Source organism: Bos grunniens, chromosome X (genome assembly GCF_055505025.1).
Source record: "Bos grunniens cultivar Pamir isolate PY7600 chromosome X, Bosgru_T2T1.0, whole genome shotgun sequence".
Taxonomy (NCBI): Eukaryota; Metazoa; Chordata; class Mammalia; order Artiodactyla; family Bovidae; genus Bos; species Bos grunniens.
The window spans coordinates 69018194-69038328 of record NC_141194.1 but is presented as its reverse complement, the minus strand read 5'-3'; the positions used below and the strand labels follow the sequence as shown (position 1 = coordinate 69038328).

At 36.8% G+C, this 20135-nt stretch overlaps 2 protein-coding genes across 4 annotated transcripts in view; both read left to right on the top strand.

Annotated features, from left to right (window-relative positions):
* Positions 1–1121, top strand: part of LOC147340676 (fibronectin type III domain containing protein 3C1-like) — a 64438-nt gene extending 63317 nt beyond the window's left edge. The window contains exon 26 of the mRNA XM_086387300.1: positions 328–1121. Coding sequence (XP_086243426.1) covers positions 328–666 — 339 coding nt within the window. The 3' untranslated portion in view covers positions 667–1121. The remainder of the gene's footprint in view (positions 1–327) is intronic.
* Positions 1122–9088: 7967 nt separating this feature from the next.
* Positions 9089–20135, top strand: part of TAF9B (TATA-box binding protein associated factor 9b) — a 25930-nt gene continuing 14883 nt past the window's right edge. For 2 of the 3 annotated variants that reach the window (XM_086387298.1, XM_086387297.1), the window contains exons 1-6: positions 9089–9149; positions 9989–10070; positions 10700–10836; positions 10911–11045; positions 12813–12888; positions 14976–15086. In XM_086387298.1, the coding sequence (XP_086243424.1) occupies positions 9099–9149; positions 9989–10070; positions 10700–10836; positions 10911–11045; positions 12813–12888; positions 14976–15086 (592 nt within the window). In that variant the 5' untranslated portion in view covers positions 9089–9098. Of the gene's footprint in view, positions 9150–9988; positions 10071–10699; positions 10837–10910; positions 11046–12812; positions 12889–14975; positions 15087–16181; positions 18880–20135 lie in introns of those variants that run through there. The other variant, XM_086387299.1, reaches the window with a different exon arrangement.

Here is a 20135-nt window from a genome sequence, read left to right as displayed (position 1 = left end):
TTTATGTACATAATACTTGGGAACAATTTGTTTATGTATTTAACTTAATATTATTGGATGTAGTTATTTTTAGATTCCACTGACCACATGCCAAGCCATTTCAAACCAAATGGAATTTAATGTTTAACAGTTAACAGTCTTTGTTATCTGTTATATTGAAGAAAATTACACCTAAATAGTACTGGGATCTCAAGATATTAGAGACTGTAACAGTAAACTTTTATTTTGTTGTGAACATATTCATGCAATGTTTCCTGTTGTCAAAAACCTTTTTTTTTTTTTTTTTGTAAGAAAATACAATTTTAATTTTGACTCTTTTTCATTTAGATTTACAAAGGACCGAACACATCATTCTCCTTTTCCAACTTTCTCACAAATTCACATTACCACTTCAAAGTCTGCGCTGGACGTCAATGTCAGAATTCTGCTGGGATACAAGAGCTCTGGGGACAATGTAGCCCAAGTGCTCTTTTCTCAACCTATAAGCAACAGCCGGGGCCTGGTAAAGATGTTAGAGGAAGGCAGGGAAGCAGCCCTAGTGAAGGGAAACATGAAAAACCCAAGATAGAGATGAGTGATGATACCTTTGTTCTGATCCTTGTAATAGGATTTGCACTAATTGCCATTCAATGTGCTGCTATGATTCAGTACCTCCTTATCAACTAATCTATTTTTACACATTTTCAACTTTTTTAGGAAGTTCTAAAACAAATTACATCAAATATAGAAATTGCTAGATGCATCTCAGTTCTTAAAAGTAAATTTTATTGGGTAGAAATCCTTATGAACTTTTATCTGACATCAAAAGAACTGCCTTCAAGAAATTCATTTTTAATTAAAAAAAAAAAAAGAAATTCATTGTGAGAGTAGAAGAGTTTTTTTTTAGAAAATAAGTATATTTTAAATTTGAGAATTTTAGCAACACTCCACTATTATGTAAAATGACCTAAAACCTCTCTTGAAAACTATTCCCTGTCTTAATTTTTCAAATGAATATTTTGCAAAGTTTTAAGAGTTATGAGAGGATAAAAGCATTTCCAAATTTTATACAGAACAAAATGGTAAAAATCAATTCTACATGTCAACTTACATTCATATGAAATAATAAAAAGTATCTACCAACTTTATGTACTGTACTGTAATTTTTTCAAGGTAACATACTCAGCTGTTTGGCTTGTGCTCTGATAATTACTTTGATAGTGGGAAAGTACTAATTTACAGCACTTTGGGAGTGGAAGTAGGGAAGTAGGAAGCCATTTTATACCATTCTAAGCTCTTTCAAATACACTCAGTGCCGATTATTCTGTAACTGGAATAATTAAACATGATACATATGATTATTCATATTTTACATGGAATATTTAAATGATTTATTCTCAAAATTGATGCATTCATATTTATTTCTAGTTACAAATGAAGCATCTCTCTCTATTCTCACAATCTTTCAGGAGCTGTTTTGGCCATCTTGCAAAGGAGATGTCACCCTCTCTAAAGAATATTTCTTCAGTTCAGTTCAGTTCAGTTGCTCAGTTGTGTCCGACTCTTTGCGACCCCATGAATCGCAGCACGCCAGGCCTCCCTGTCCATCACCAACTCCCAGAGTTCATTCAGACTCACGTCCATCGAGTCAGTGATGCCATCCAGCCATCTCATCCTCTGTCGTCCTCTTCTCCTCCTGCCCCCAATCCCTCCCAGCATCAGAGTCTTTTCCAATGAGTCAACTCTTCGCATGAGGTGGCCAAAGTACTAGAGTTTCAGCTTTAGCATCATTCCTTCCAAAGAAATCCCAGGGCTGATCTCCTTCAGAATGGACTGGTTGGATCTCCTTGCAGTCCAAGGGACTCTCAAGAGTCTTCTCCAATACCACAGTTCAAAAGCATCAATTCTTCAGAACTCAGCCTTCTTCACAGTCCAACTCTCACATCCATACATGACCACAGGAAAAACCACAGCCTTGACTAGACGGACCTTTGTTGGCAAAGTAATGTCTCTGCTTTTCAATATGCTATCTAGGTTGGTCATAACTTTCCTTCCAAGGAGTAAGCATCTTTTAATTTCATGGCTGCAGTCACCATCTGCAGTGATTTTGGAGCCCAGAAAAATAAAGTCTGACACTGTTTCCACTGTTTCCCCATCTATTTCCCATGAAGTGATGGGACCGGATGCCATGATCTTCGAATATTTCTTACCTTTATTGAAAATGTTTAAATATTATCTCTATTTCAGTTTGCTCTTTGTGTTTCAAAAATGAAAATCATAAGTTGGTCCATTTTCACATGGGCTAATTTTGGCATACCCAATGAAATTGCACTGATATGTGGTGTGTTACAGAAAATTTATTTAGGTGGTTGCTGTTCAATTTAGAGCTTGATGTATTGTTTAAATATGAAAAACATAAAACAGTTTTCTTCAAAAGTAAATTGTGATACCATATTAATCCACATTCTAAACGAATATTACCTTCATATTTTAACATTAAAGAATACTAAAAATGAAATTTTTAATGTAATAACTTGTTATATACACCACGGAAATAATATTTTAAAGCCTATTTTAAAAAATATATCTTATCAGTCTTTCTTTGCCTATAAGCAAACATTTCCTTAAAATTTACCTAGTGGAAAATAATTTAAAGGTGTATTTAAAATCTTACCTATATAGTAATTTGCTTTTAATGGAAAATGGAAAATTCTCTCAATTTAAAATACCTTGTGAGATTGATAATTAAACTGAATACACTTTAATCTGCTAAAAGTAAATGTTTTGCAGCTTTTATATTTCATATACCTACATTCATCAAACTAATGTAGAACCTAAAATTTACACTTATTAAAGTATTACTATCATAGGAAACATTTTTAAATACCAATAAAAATAACAAAATTATTCCCCTGCTATTTTTGAAACGGGACTTGTACAAGTTTATTTGGAATAATTATCCCCTTGATATTACATATTTATCTCCTCCCAAAGAAACTAGAAAAATTACAACCAGTTTAAGATGTCTTTTTTTTAATTTATTTTTAATTGAAGGATAATTGCTTTACAATATTCTGTTGGTTTCTGCCATATATCAACATCAATCAGCCATAGGTATACATATGTCCCCTCCCTCTTGAACCTCCCTCCCACCTCCCACCCACCTGACCCATCAAGGTTGTCACAGAGCACCGGACTTGGGCTCCTTGCGTCATACAGCAAAATCCCACTGGATATCTAATTTTACATGTCGTAATGTATATTGTTCAATGCTACTCTCTCAAGTCTTCCCACCCTCTCCTTCCCACCTTGTGTCCACAACTCTATTCTCTTTGTCTGCATCTCCATTGCTGCCCTTCATATAGATTCATCAGTATCATCTTTCTAGATTCCATATATATCTAGATGTCTTTAACTGGCTGTTACAACATTGTTTTATAAATCTTGTTTCTGACTTTTTTCTAATTCTAGGGCATTGTATATTCTGAATATCAGAAGAATAAGGTTTTAGTCTCATCTCTGCTACTAACAAATTTTATGACCTAAAGAAAACCCACAAAAATAAACTCAAATGGATTAAAGACTTAAATGTAAAGCCAGAAACTATAAAACTCTTAGAGGAAAACATAGGCAGAACACTCTTTAACATAAATTGCAGCAAGATCCTCTTTAACCTACCTCCTAAAGTAATGGAAATAAAAACAAAAATAAACAAATGAGAACTAATTAAATTTAAAAGCTTTTGTACAGCAAAGGAAACTATAAACAAGGTGAAAAGACAATACTCAGAATAGGATAAAATATTTGGAAATAAAGCAACTGACAATGGATTAATCTGCAAAATACACAAGTAGCTCATGCAGCTTAATATAAAAAAAGAACAACTTAATAAAAAAGAGGGCAGAAGACCTAAACAGATATTTCTCCAAAGAAGACATGCTGATGGCTAATAAACACGTGAAAAGATGCTCGGCATCACTCATTATTAGAGAAACACAAATAAAAACTACAATGAGGTATCACCTCACACAGGTCAGAATGACCATCATCAAAATATCTACAAACAATAAATGCTGGAGAGGATGTGGAGAAAAGGGAACCCTCTTACATTGTTGGTGGGAATGTAAATTGATAAAACCACTATGGAGATTCCTTTAAAAACTAGGATATTGATGTATGGCAGAAACCAACACAATATTGTAAAGCAATTTTCCTCCAATTTAAAAAAAATAAATAAAAATAGCAGTAAAGCTACCATATGACCAGCAATCCCACTCCTTGGCATACACCCTGAGAAAACCATAATTCAAAAAGACACATACATCCCAATGTGTCTTTTTGACACACTCTAATACTTTGGCCACCTGATGCAAAGAACTGACTCCTTGGAAAAGACCCTGATGCTGGGAAAGATTGAAGGCAGGAGGAGAAGGGGACAACAGAGGATGAGATGGTTGGATGGCATCACCAAGTAGATGGACATGAGTTTAAGCAAGCTCCAGGAGTTGGTGATGGACAGAGAAGCCTGGTGTGCTGCAGTCCATGGGGTCACAAAGAGTTGGACATGACTGAGCGACTGAACTGAGTTGATCCCAATGTTCATTGCATCACTATTTACAATAGCCAGGACATGGAAGCAACCTAGATGTCCATCATCAGATGAATGGATAAAGACGTTATGATACATATATACAATGGAGTATTACTCAGCCATAAAAAGGAATGAATTTCAGTCAGTTGAACTGAGGTGGATGAACCTAGAGCCTGTTATAGAGTGAAGTAAGTCAGAAAGAGAAAAACAAATATTGTATATTAATGCATATATATGGAATCGAGAATAATGGTACTGATTAACTTATTTGCATGGCAGGAATAGAATCACAGACATAGAGAATGGACTTGTGGATACAGTGGGGGAAAGAGAGGGTGGGATAAATTGAGAGGGCAGCACTGACATATATACACTACCATGTGTAAAACAGATAACTAGTAAGAAGATTCTGTATAAAACGGGGTTCTCAGCTTGGTACTCTGTGACAACCTAGAGGGGTGGGATGGGGAGTTGGGAGGAAGGCTCAAGAGGGAGGGGATATATGTATACTTATAGCTGATTTGCATTGTTGTATAGCAGAAACCAATATAACATTGTAAAGCAATTATCCTCCAATTAATTTTTTTTTAAAGAATGGAACAACAAGGTCCTACTGTATAGCACAGGGAACTATATTCAATGTCCTCTGATAAACCATAATGGGAAAGAATATGAAAAAGAATGCATATGTATGTGTATAACTAAGTCACTTTGTTGTACAGTGGTAAATAACACAACAATGTAATTCAACTATGTATGCATGCTAAGTCACTTCAGTCATGTCCGACTCTTTGTGATCCAGTGGAACTATAATTGAATTTTTTTAAGTTTTTTGATGTGGGCCATTTTTAAAGTCTTTATTGAATTTGTTACAACACTGTTTCTGTGTTATGTTTTGGTGTTTTGGCCACAAGGCATGTGGTATCTTAGCTCCCTAACCAAGGATCGAACCTGCACCCTCTCCATTGGAAGGCAAAGTCTTAACCACTGGACCACCAGGGCAGTCCCTATAATTGAATTTAAAAAAGGGAAAAAAGAAAACCCTTTCCCTTCTATAGGCATCAATTGTATAAAATATTAATAAATAAAAACTTACAGGTAGATGATCTTTAAAGTTCTTTTCACATCTAAGAGTCTATCCTGATACATCAACTATAATGCTGGTATACTAAACTCAAGCAGATTAAGTCAATAATTCCACATAGAGGTAGACAAATAGCAATTAGGCAGAGTCAAGAAGAACAGTAGCACCTAATAGGTACCATCTTGGGTCCAATTCACTGGAGTCCCTATTCTTTAGGGGACCCCAGATTTGCCTTGCCTATTTTTATCTTCTTCTATACCACTGAAAAACCAAAAATCTCCATAACATTTCAGCTACTTTCTTACCCATGCAGCAAGCCTATAACTGCTTCTTGATTGTCTGCTGCTGCTGCTGCTAAGTCGCTTCAGTCGTGTCCGACTCTTTGCGACCCGATAGGCAGCAGCCCACCAGGCTCCCCCGTCCCTGGGATTCTCCAGGCAAGAACACTGGGGTGGGTTGCCATTTCCTTCTCCAATGCATGAAAGTGAAAAGTGAAAGTGAAGTCGCTCAGTCGTGTCCAACTCTTCACGACCCCATGGACTGCAGCCCATCAGGCTCCTCTGTCCATGGGACTCTCCAGGCAAGAGTACCGGAGTGGGGTGCCATCGCCTTCTCCACTTGATTGTCTAAGAACTGTTTACTGCTCACTACCTGAGAAAATAGAAGTGTGAAGAGATCCCATCAGTGGATGGCTTTCTTCTTAAAGCACATAATTGCCCAAGATGTGAGCAAAGAAAAGCTCATGAAAAGTAGTTCTTGGTAGAAATCAGATGATGTCAACAACCAACTCAAGCATATGTTCATGCCCCTTGGGGGTTCTCACATTTGTCCCACAGATATGCACTGCTTCCCCTTTAATATATGTGCCAAATTTAGATTAAAACCCGCTTTCTGGGTTAACTATAAACAGGCACAACAGATCTTACTAGGGTGATGGAACTGTTCCAAAATTGTATTAAGGTGATAACTGGATAACTTGGTAAGTTTATTAAAAATTACTGAATTGGATGGGGTAGGGATGGATTGAGAGTTCGAGATTAGCTGATGCAAAGTCTCATATATAGAATGGATAAGCAACAAGGTCTTACTGTATAGCACAGGGAACTAGATTCAATATCCTGTGAAAACCCATAATGGAAAAGAATATGAAAAAGAATATATATATATATATATAAATATATAAATATATATAACTGAATCACTTTGATGCACATCAGAAACTAACACGACATTGTAAATCAGCTATACTTCAATAAAATAAACCTTAAAAAACATTGAACTGTATGCTTAAAATGAGTTAATTTTATGTTATGTAAATTACACCTCAAAATGTTATTTACAAACAACCTTGCTATATCACCAGGCTTCCCTGGTGGCTCAGACAGTAAAGAATCTGCCTGCATTGCAGATGACATAATCCTCTACATAGAAAACTCTAAAGATACCACCAGAAAATTACTAGAGCTAATCAATGACTACAGTAAAGTTGCAGGATATAAAATTAATACACAGAAATTTCTTGCATTTCTATATGGCAAAACCACTACAATGTTGTAAAGTAATTAGTCTCCAATCAAAATAAATAAATTAAAAATAAATAAATTTAAAAAATTTTTTAAAAAGCTTTTGCACAACGAAGGAAACTAAACAAAGTGAAAAGACAGCCTTCAGAATGGGAGAAAATAATAGCAAACGAAGCAACTGACAAACAATTAATCTCAAAAATATGCAAGCAGCTCCTGCAGCTCAATTTCAGAAAAATAAATGACCCAATCAAAAAATGGGCCAAAGGACTAAACGGACATTTCTCCAAAGAAGACATACAGATGGCTAACAAACACATGAAAAGATGCTCAACATCACTCATTATCAGAGAAATGCAAATCAAAACCACAGTGAGGTACCATCTCACACTGGTCAGAATGGCTGCTATCAAAAAGTCTACAAACAATAAATGCTGGAGAGGGTGTGAAGAAAAGGGAACCCTCTTACACTGTTGGTGGGAATGAAAACTACTACAGCCACTATGGAGAACAGTGTGGAGATTCCTTAAAAAAAATTGGAAATAGAACTGCCATGTGACCCAGCAATCCCACTGCTGGGCATACACACTGAGGAAACCAGAACTGAAAGAGACACAAGTACCCCAATGTTCATCGCAGTACTGTTTACAATAGCCAGGACATGGAAGCAACCCAGATGTCCATCGGCAGATGAATGGATAAGAAAGCTGTGGTACATATACACAGTACGGCAAAACCAATACAATATTGTAAAGCTAAAAAAAATTTTTTTAATTTCAAAAAAAATAAAGCCAAAAAAAATTAGATATGTTTTCAAAAAATTTAAAAAAAAGAATATTATTCATTTATTAAAAAGAATGCATTTGAATCAGTTCTAATGAGGTAGATGAAACTGGAGCCTATTACACAGCACGAAGTAAGTCAGAACAAAAACACACCAATACAGTATATTAACGCATATATGTGGAATTTAGAAAGACAGCAACGACGATCCTATATGTGAGACAGCAAAAGAGACATAGATGTAAATTAAGAACAGACTTTTGGACTCTGTGGGAAAAGGCGAGGGTGGGATGATTTGAAAGAATAGCATTGAAACATGTATATTATCATATATAGAATAATGACCAGTGCAAGTTCAATGCATGAAGCAGGGCACTCAAAACCGGTGCTCTGGGACAGCCCAGATAGATGGGGTGGGGAGGGAGGTGGGAGGGAGGTTCAGGATGGGGGACACGTGCACCCACGGCCGATTGATGTTGATGTATGGTAAAAACCACCACAATGTTGTAATTAGCCTCCAATTAAAATAAATTAATTTTTTAAATAAAAAAAGTAAATGACAGGGCTTTGAGTGTGAGAACAGCTGACCAAATGCCTGCTGGGTGGAGAGCAGGCTATAGGCTAGAGTTGCCAGATTTGGCAAATAGAAATAGGGGACGCTGAAAATTTGTTCGTCGTTGATTCAAATTTAACTGGGTTTTCTGCATTTGACCAGGCAGCCCCACCACAGAGGCAGGTGGAGGCAGGGCGTCTGCAGACATTTCAGGGAGACTTAAGGGGCCAGGGTGGCGGCAGGGGAGGTAAGGAGGGGCCCCAGAAAAGTCAAGGGTGGCCATATTGTGCACTTTTCCGGGGAACAGCTCTGGGAAGGCGAACTTATCCGCTCGTCCAAGCGTTGGGCAAGGGCTCTTCAGGGAAGGCTTCCGCGTCTCTTCAAGCCTCCTGCGCCGTGGATTCCCTGCAAGCCCGCAAGCCCGGCCGCCCTCAGCCTCCGCGGGAGGTGAGGAGGCGAGGGAACGTCCGCCCGCGGAGCAAGGGCCAGCGCGGTAACCCCGCCTTCCGCGATCGCAGGGGAGGGGCCTGAGCGAGGAACCCTAGAGCAGCCTTCTCTCCGCCGGATGACGAGCTGCAGGATAACATGGAGTCGGGGAAGATGGCGCCTCCCAAGAACGCTCCGAGAGATGCCTTGGTGAGTGCGAAGGATGCGTGGCGGGTTGAGAGGCTCCTCGCGGCCATATCCGGGGTCCGAGAGGTGGGCCCGTGCGGAGAACCTGGTGATGGGCTTGCAGGCCGAGTTCAGTCCTGCCAGGGACGCCAGGAGTAGTAGACTGGCGTGCCCTGGACCCCGGGGCTCTCTCCCGCCACCCTGGCGGCCCGGCTGGAGGGAGGCTGGAGCCCTCCGAATGCGCAGGCCGGCCGCCCAGGTTTATCTCCTGGACCTTGGGCCCCGGCCGCCTAGCCGTCCCTCCCCGTCTGTGAATCCTGACTCGTACGTCCAGGGTTTTGATGCTAAGTTTCCCCGGTAGCCACGTCTGAAAATGACAACCAGCTGTAGCCACCCCTACCTAGGGAGGGAAAGCCAACCCGGGACTTTTTCTTCTCTTTGCCCCCGCCCCCACCCCCACCAAAAAAAAAAAGTTTTCAGCAAAGAGGACTCCGAGGGCATTTGGAGTGGTCTTTGTGCGGCTTCACAGGTGGCGCTAGTGGTAAAGAACCCTCTTGCCAATGCATGAGACCTAAGAGACAGGAGTTAAGAGATCACTGGAGGAGGATATGGCAAACCACTCCCGTATTCTTGCCGGAAGAATCCCACGGACCGAGGAGCCTGGCGGGCTACAGTCCATGGGGTCGCAAAGACAGAAGTGACTTAAGGTGCATGCATGACACTTGCTTGAGAGGAAAAGGACGAGTACAAGTTTGGAACCCAGAGAAGGGGGACCTTGTATCACAAATGTAATTATTACCTTCTGTCCAGTCTTGATTTCTATACCTCGATTAAGCATCTGACATTTTTATTTGAATCCACAGGTGATGGCACAGATTCTGAAGGATATGGGAATTACGGAGTACGAACCAAGGGTTATAAATCAAATGTTGGAATTTGCTTTCCGTAAGTTAACATCAAAAATTTGTCTAACTTTTGAATTTGAAAAATCGTTCATTGTAAGAACATTTTCAACAAAATTGCTTTTAACAGTTAACGTCATAACATGTCATTATATACACTTATCCAAACCCACAGAATGTCGAGTTCCAAGAGAGAACCATAATATAAACTATCAATTAAGAGTCGGACATGACTTGGCTACTGAACAACAGACAAGTGATTATGATAGGTCAGTGTATCAGTCTATCAGTTGTAACAGACGTGCCACTCTGCAGGGAACACTGGTAACAGGGGATGCTATGCTGCATGTATAGCTGCAGGGAGTATATGGGAAATCTCTATATTATCCCAAATTTTGCTGTGAATCTAAAACTACTCAACAAAAATTAAGTTTTAAAGTATGTGGAAAAAAAGTCATAAAATTCAGAAAGCAATAAAAAGGAACTCAGGCTAGGGAACAGTATTTATATTGTGATCATCTGTTTAAAGTTGATTGTATAGATAGGACAATTAGACATTAAAACCAAAATTCATAAACTTTCTGGAAATTAGTGAAACTTTTTATTAAGAAAAGTGCCCATAAATATTAAGCTATTTTCATATGTTTAAAAAATAATGTTTTGTTGTTAAAGGATACGTGACTTCAATTCTGGATGATGCAAAAATTTATTCAAGCCATGCTAAGAAACCTAATGTTGATGCAGATGATGTGAGACTGGCAATCCAGTGTCGGGCTGACCAATCTTTTACCTCCCCTCCCCCAAGAGATGTGAGCAAACTTTTATTTGAAGTTCATTTTACTTATAGTTTTTAATTGTTGTTCTAATAAGCATTTTTTTTTAGTTCTTACTGGATATTGCAAGGCAGAAAAATCAAACCCCTTTACCGCTGATTAAGCCGTATGCAGGACCCAGACTGCCGCCTGACAGATACTGCTTGACAGCTCCAAACTATAGGCTAAAGTCCTTAATTAAAAAGGTAAGGATTTTTAGTCATTTTAGTTTTGTAAAAGGGTAAGATGTGTTAGGGGAATTTGTAGAGATCAAATTCCTGTAAATAGTGCAGGAAATTAAAGGCTAAGATAAGCTAAATACTAAATTTATAATCTAGAGTGAGGGAGCTGCTGAAAACCATTATTAAAGATGGAACCATGTTTTAAATTTTTTTTAAAGTAAAATGAGTTTTCTAAAGTGTAAGACGTAAGCATATACTCTATTCAGTTTTAAAGCCAAAACTTCATGCTTACTTAAATGTTAACAATTTCCTTATGTTTCCGGACAAGGAAACATTCACCTGCTGTGAATTTTCCTGAAAAAATGAAATATTGCTTCATTATCCATCACCAAACTCTTTGTGCCACTCCTCAATACATGGGAAAACTTGCCTAGAGATGGAGGTATGTTAGGCTTTTGTTAGATGCATGTTGATTTAGCTTCATGGGCATAATAGACACCTTCTTATACCCAGAGATTAAAGTGCCATATATAGCACTTTATAAGGTATATTATAGAAAATAATATAATAGAAAATAAAATACTATATAAGGTAATTAATAGAAAACTTGGGTCATCACTGGGATGACCCAGAGGGATGGGTGGGAGGGGGGTTCAGGATGGGGAGCACATGTACACCCATGGCTGACTTATGTGAATGTATGGTAAAAACCACTACAATATTGTAAAGTAATCAGCCTCCAATTAAAATAAATAAATTTATATTAAAAAATAATAAAAAAGCCTGTATTATATAAATTTCATAACTCTTAAGTTTTAAAAGGCAAACAGGAAAATTAAATGTTTGGTACACAATAAATAAATAAATAAAAAATTTTTTAAAAAGAAAACTTGGGCCTTTAATTCTGCAGTTTATTTATATGTTCAACTTCACAAATTCTCGTAGCTAAAATTCAGTGCCAAATGCTGTGTGAAGAGTTTTACATGGATTATTCAATTCTCACAAGAATCCTATGAAATAAGTATTGTTATCCCCATTTGACAGATAAGAAAACTGAGGCACAAACAGATTAAATAACTTGCCCAGGGTCACTCAGTGATAAAGCCTGGATTCAAACTCAAGCAGGTAGGCTCCAGAGCCTACATTCTTTACCACTATACTATCCTGAATTTTTAGCATCTAAACTATTGAACTTGTAAACATTTTTGAAGTTACTTTGTGCTTATTCCCAGGTCTCATAACTCCCAATCTTTACACTACACCGTAACAGAGTAAATGATAAACCATCAGGCATTGGACTTGCTTTCTAAAATATGACCTAAGGCTTTCCCACCACTGAGAAAGTTCTCCCCACATTGGGCTACATTTGTACCTCTGAAATTCCACCATAAGGAGTTTCTTTCTTTTTGGGTTAAGATATTAACTAGTTAAGATTCAAAAATCATAAGGAAGTTAGCTGTTATACCCAAATAAGACTCTACTTCAAACTTTAAAACTATATAGGATTATATATCTTATATATATATATATATATTCATATCCATGTTGATATAGATATGTATTGTTTCTATTACTTGTGTTTATATGTGAGTGTGAGTGTGTATGTGTGTGTGTGTGTGTATTTGTGAAACCCCTAGTTTAAATGTTGCATTAGAACACTGAACAAATTGGCATTCTTGCCATCAGTTATCCATTGATAATTCACATCAAAAATCCTAATTTCATTTCCTGGTAAGTTTAGTTGTCAAGTCTGAACAACATTAAAACTAATTTGTGTTTTAAATCCCCTAGGGACCTAACCAAGGACGACTGGTTCCACGGTTAAGTGTTGGAGCTGTTAGTAGCAGACCTACCACTCCTAACATAGGTAAGTGAGAGAGAGAAAAATGGCTTTTCTGGCTGGTAAAGAAGTGCCCCAGCACTTGATTTTGAACTATAATCCAAGTCAAAAATGGAGTCAGAAATTCCCATATGTGTTGCCATTAATACATTTACTCATCCTCTAGTATAGCTGTAAACATATATTTTATCAGATTTCAAAATGAGACAGCCACAAGGAATATCTGATCCCAAATGAGAATAGAATTGGATGTTACTCAACATTATTGTATGTACTAAGTGTGGTACCAAAAACAAAAGTTTAAGCTGTGTTCTATCTGGCTTTTATACAAATGAAGTTGCCAAACTCACTCATGGCAGTAGCCTACCTATTATCAGAAATTAAATTTCTGAGTAAATTGGGAAGAGATGCAATCAAAAGAAGTTTAAAATACACAAAGCTCAGTCATGTCCGACTCTTTGTGACCCCATGGACTATAAAGTCCATAAAATTCTCCAGGCCAGAATACTGGAGTGGGTAGCCTTTCCCTTCTCCAAGGGATCTTCCCAACCCAGGGATCAAACCCAGGTGTCCCACATTACAGTCTGATTCTTTACCAGCTGAGCCACAAGGGAAGCCCTAAGAATATCAAAGAAAATCATTTTTAATGTAACCTTTTCAAAAGTAGTACTATTATTCTGTATTGGTCAGTGAGCACCCCTTCAAACTGTCAGTTTTAACAGGTCTCCATCATTCTTTGAGCATTTCTTGCTTTCTGGCACAAGATGTTCCAAGCTCATCTTATATTTTCTTTACCCCAGTCCCAGAATCATCCTTTCTCCAAAGAACCTTCATTCCTTTTAGTATAGAATGGTATTTAGAAACCATAATGTCATTGTTATTTAGATAATAAGAAACACATAAATAATAGATCTAGATTTCCTGTTTTTTTGTTCTATATTCCTGCTGGATTTCTTTCATAGTCAGTCTTTTCAGGAAAAAAATCCCCTTCTCTTTGACCAGTAGTGATTTCTTGGTTTTTATTGCTTATAACTTGAATCCTATAGATGTTGTATAGCTCTAGAGTAAGCAGCATTTGATTTTTGAGATGTGTAGACAGTCTTTCATTATTTTTAAGGTGTGAATTCACATTTTGGCATTTAAAACCAGCCTGGTACAGTATTAATTGTACACTTCTAATTATATGCATGTCCTTTATAGGCAGGAGTTTGCATATATAATTTCTGTAACTTTTTGATCATATACTGTTTATATGTTGGTTCATATTACTTTTTATGAACTTTTTAAAAACTCTAGGCTGTGGTAATCAGTTACATGTGTTGGCAAGTTAACCAGTTTTAGTTATCAGTTGTGATTTTTATTCCTGGACATTTATTGTACATGTTTTAGAGATTTTATAATCTATAACGGACAAAGAAACATTCACCTGCTGTAAATTTTCCTGAAAAAATGAAATATTGCTTCATTATCCATCACCAAACTCTTTGTGCCACTCCTCAATACATGGGAAAACTTGCCTAGAGATGGAGGTATGTTAGTCTTTTGTTAGATGCATGTTGATTTAGCTTCATGGGCATAATAGACACCTTATACCCAACAAATGACAGAGATTAAAGTGCCATATAAGGTAATTAATAGAAAACTTGGGCCTTTAATTCTGCAGTTTATTTAAATGTTCAACTTCACAAATTCTTGTAGCTAAAATTCAGTGCCAAATGCTGTGTGAAGAGTTTTACATGGATTATTCAATTCTCACAAGAATCCTATGAAATAAGTATTGTTATCCCCATTTGACAGATAAGAAAACTGAGGCACAAACAGATTAAATAACTTGCCCAGGGTCACTCAGTGATAAAGCCTGGATTCAAACTCAAGCAGGTAGGCTCCAGAGCCTACATTCTTTACCACTATACTATCCTGAATTTTTAGCATCTAAACTACTGAACTTGTAAACATTTTTGAAGTTACTTTGTGCTTATTTCCAATGATTTTTTTTTCACCTTTCATTAACTCCATGTGTTTTGAAGGTAATTTCTAGTAAGCTAAAGGAAAGCAGAAATTGAACCTATATAATAAGTCATCTAACTAACATGATCTGTTAATTACAACTGTAGCAACCCCACAAACAGCATCTGTCCCAAATAAAGTTGCACCTCCAGTGTCAGTGACAAGCCAGAGATTCACGGTGCAGATTCCACCTTCTCAGTCCACACCTGTCAAACCAGGTAACATGATGGGTGGGGCATGGGGGGTTGAAAGTTGTTCTTTTAAATTTTCCTGAATTTTAAAATTTGTGAGTGATTGTCATTATTGAACAGTTTGTATTCCCATAGCAATAATTGAATTGTTTTACTATCATAATAGGTAAATTAGGGTTCATCAGAGGTCTATAACCCCATTAAAATTGTATGAAATTTTATATGTGTAACATTTTGGGGGGGAAGGGAGAGATTTCAACATGATCCTCAGATTCTCAAACAACATAGTGTTAAATCTCAAGAAAATAATACAACTTAGTGTATATCAAATGAAAACTGTATGTTTATTCAATTCATGGAAGTATAGATAGGAAGTTTGAATATAAGTAGAATTCTAACATAGTTTATTCTTGAATAAGTTTAGATTCCACATCTTCTGAAACTAACCGTGTACAATAAACTACTTATATAAAATATTGGTCTCTAAGGGAAGGATGATTCCTGACCTTGAACATATGCCTTTAGTATGTTGCATGATGAATCCAGTCTACTGCTAAGTACTAATTGAAATTTTAGGTAAATGCTCTGTGTCTCATTTTTTAATTGAACATTAAGGGAATGTAGCATTTTAATCATAACTGCCAATATCTTTATCTAGAGGCCTGTTGCCATTTTTATCTTTTATGAAATTTTTGTCACCAAGAAAAGCAGGATTACATTTTTTCCTTCCAGATGGAGTTGGTACAGTATATTCTTGGTTATCAAAATACTCATAGCTTTTGGATGCTGAAATAGTAAATATTCATGATATATGAAGAAACATATACATAACTATAGTATATTAATCATATAAAAGTGGATATTTAATTTTGTAAATACACAAACGAGACCTAGGACACAAACAGTAAACTGCTTGTGATTATGGATGACTTTGGTTTTTTGTGTCTTGTGTTTTTTTATTTTCTTTTATGTACATTAACTTTTAAGGAATGTTATTTTTAAAACCTTTAAAAAAAAGAAATTATTATAAGAATTACATTCAGCTTTGTTGAATACTTTTTACCGTATGTGTCTGATTCTATGTAGTTCATAGTTTGGGTGTGTTTTCTCCTCTGTTTACAGTTCCTGCAACAAGTGCAGTTCAAAATGTTCTGCTTAATCCTTCAATGATTGGGCCCAAAAATATTCTTATTACCACCAACATGGTTTCATCACAGAACACAGCCAATGAATCAAACCCATTGAAGAGAAAACATGAAGATGATGATGACAGTGATACTATATAAGAAATACAGTGTAGTCTCTATGCATTTCAAAATTATAGTTGGTTCTGAATCCATATACTGAACTAGAACATTCTTGATCTCGTTTTATCTTAGAAAACTTAAATGTAGCTGCAGTATTTTTCACGTTAGTTTAAACTGTTAGATTTCTTAAGGGTACCAGTGTTTTTTCACTAGGCTTAAAGTATAAAAAGCTAAGTGCTTGTTTTTTAATGATTTCATTAATGTTGACTCCTGCTACATTAATTCTATTTTTGGAAACAGCTTTCTGCAATGTATCTGATGTAGCACTTAAGTGTCAGTTTCTAAGCCTGATCAATGGACTAATCTTTAACAGCCTAATTTCTAATCTATATTTAAATACTTCTTTTGAAGATAAAATAGTCGCTTCTGTCCTCACCAGCTTTTTTGACCAAATCTCTTAATTAAGCAAACATTTTTTGGAGGGGATGGATTTAGAGGGATTCTGAATTCATTTTGAATATATTTAAACTGTAACCTCCCACCTCCTCAGTCCCATTTCTACACCCTATTCGTTTTCTACACTACCTCCTCTCCACAGGCTTAGGTTTCTCCCTATTGCTCTTAAATTTAAAAGGCTAAAACTGGACTGTTAGGAATATAATTCCTGATAATATAGTTGTGTCATTTTTAAAACCTGCTTCACATGCCTAATGGTCTGTGGTTTACTTTAACTGGAAGGTTTACATTTGCTGTTTTTCTCTCCATATCAGAGCAGTTGTTTTATCCTTTGCCTTTTATGCCTGTTGAGCATTCCTCTGCTTTTGACAGGTAGTTTCTGGGTCAGTTATATGCAGTTTCAACCTTATATTCCAAGTTGGTAACTCCACCGTATTTCACATTTCAAAATTTAACACAGAAGATGGTATAGTTTAAAATCTGCCTTGATAAGTATATTTACACTGGACCTAGGCAAAACCACTGAAGAACAAGTGTTTTCTTCCTTTTTACCACCCGCATATATGTTTTGATCACTACTGCTTGAACCCTACTATTGGTATCAGTTCAGTTCAGTCACTCAGTCGTGTCCGACTCTTTGCGACCCCATGAATTGCAGCACGCCAGGCCTCCCTGTCTATCACCAACTCCCAGAGTTCACTCAAACTCACGTCCATCAAGTCGGTGATGCCATCCAGCCATCTCATCCTCTGTCGTCCCCTTCTCCTCCTGCCCCCAATCCCTCCCAGCATCAGAATCTTTTCCAGTGAGTCAACTCTTCACATGAGGTGGCCAAAGTACTGGAGTTTCAGCTTTAGCATCATTCCTTCCAAAGAACACCCAGGACTGATCTCCTTCAGAATGGACTGGTTGGATCTCCTTAGAGTCCAAGGGACTCTCAAGAGTCTTCTCCAACACCACAGTTCAGAAGCATCAATTCTTCGGCACTCAGCTTTCTTCACAATCCAACTCTCACATCCATACACGACCACTGGAAAAACCATAGCCTTGACTAGATGGACCTTTGTTGGCAAAGTAATGTCTCTGCTTTTCAATATGCTATCTAGGTTGGTCATAACTTTCCTTCCAGGGAGTAAGCGTCTTTTAATTTCATGGCTGCAGTCACCATCTTCGGTGATTTTGGAGCCCCAAAAAATAAAGTCTGACACTGTTTCCACTGTTTCCCCATCTATTTCCCATGAAGTGATGGGACCAGATGCCATGATCTTAGTTTTCTGAATGTTATGTATAGTGCAGATCAATTTTCAGCTTGTCGCTGAGAATGTCACACATAAGATGGGATCACACCTGAAAGTTTTCTAATGGTTTCCTTCCTATAGAAGGCCAAAGCAAACAAATTAATGTGATGTGACGTGCATTTAGGTGTACTCTGTATAGGTTTCCCAATAATATTGCTAAACACCTTTCCCTATTTTCCATTTGTACACATCTAAACACCATATTGGGAAAAACTACAAAGCTTTCAAAAACATAAACAGGCTTGTGTTCTTTTTGTTAAGTAAGTTGACATATTCAACATAGGAATACTTTTGTAAAACTTCTACAATAAGTTTTCGTATCATAATTTAGAACTCATAGCCAAAGATCCTCAAAACTTAAGACGCAGGTTAAGTTTCATCTTAGGATGGTGCTTGATACATCAAAGAAAAATAGTCCAATAACATGGAAGAAATGTCTCATCAAAACTGTGATTCAGTATTTTTGGATAATAAAAGGTGATATCAAACTTACAAAAATACATCTGATCATCATAGGAGAAATGTTCATTATGTAGCATAGGATGTCATTACTTGAATGTTCTCAGGGAGGCAGCATGTCAAAGGCCTAGGTTCTAGTCCTGGCTCCATCACTAACCAACTGTGTGACCTTATTTCACCCATGAGCCTTGTTCTCACTAGTAATAGTAAACTGACACCAACCCTGCCTACCTCACAGGGATGTTGTGAAGGTTTAATTGGTATATGTTAAAGTTCTTTCAAAATTGTAAAAATGCTATATAACTCTGAGGAATTGTTAACATATTTGTTCTAAGATTATTAATAAAAAAATTGAACTTATTTCTCATATTTTATTTAATGGCTTCAAAGAGGATGAATAAGGCCCATTAATTCTGAAATCCAAAAGACAAGATTTGCTTAATGTATGAATTAATTATAAATCAAGGTATAGCTTGCTTTTATTTGGAATCAGCATGTGACTCATCATAATGAAAGCAAAATAAATATGAAAGAAAATATGGGTTTAAATCTGTTAATAACATGCTTTTTATTTTTATTGAAATATAGTTGCTTTACAATGTTGTGTTTCTGCTGCACAGCAATGAATCAGCTATATATATATTAAAAAGGGATATATATATATATATATATATATATATATATATCCCTTTCTAATCCTTCCCATTTACACATGCTGTCTTTAATGGGAATTTATACATTTAACTGAGCCAGCCAGTGGGCGGTTTGCTCTTTCAGGTAAGACTGCTTTATCTTGCAGATCTCCCTTTCCTAATTACATCCGCCCATTCCAGCATCAAGAATGACATCAGACAGAAGCACTTCTAGGTGGAATTTTTTTTTAAGATGAAGATGTACTATAGTAAATTAGGTAACTGTCATCCTAAGTTCTTCCTTCTACAAGTAGGAAATAAGTGTCTTTAATTGGAATAAGAATATAGGGATACAGTCAGAATTCAGGGAATGGAAGATGTGGCCTAAGGGGTCCAGAGTGAAGAGAAGTACTCAAGAGGTAAGGAAAAAAAGAAACTAGTCAGGAGAGGTGCAGAGCAGTGTGTAACATACCACCATACATAACCCACACACACACATACCTGTTGTATGTGCATTAAGTAGCTCTAGATTGAAGGAAACCAGTCTTAACAGTGATTGATTGTTTCTAAGAAGGGAAACTGGCAGCTAGGGTAGGAAGGGGTCTTCTCATTGTGTGCCCCTTTTTGACTTTGGTATCATGTACTAGAAGGAAGTTTTACACATAAAAAGGAAAATAAGGGAAGCTGGAAACACTGAACTAAAGAAACTGAACTCATTTATGACATGATTATAATTTTTTTCTATATACCAGCATACATGTTTTCTGGAGGTTAAAAGTGAATTTGCTACACTTAAGCCTAAACCTTTGCAGTGTTTTATCAATAATTCCTAACTCTGTTATTAAACCAGGAAGCACATCTTTGTTCAATTCTACCTTATGTACTCATAAGTTGTTACGTACTGCCTTCCTTAACTCAGTTGTAAATTCCTTTAGGACATAAGTGTTATATTGCCTCCATTACGCCTCCATTATGTCCTAAGCA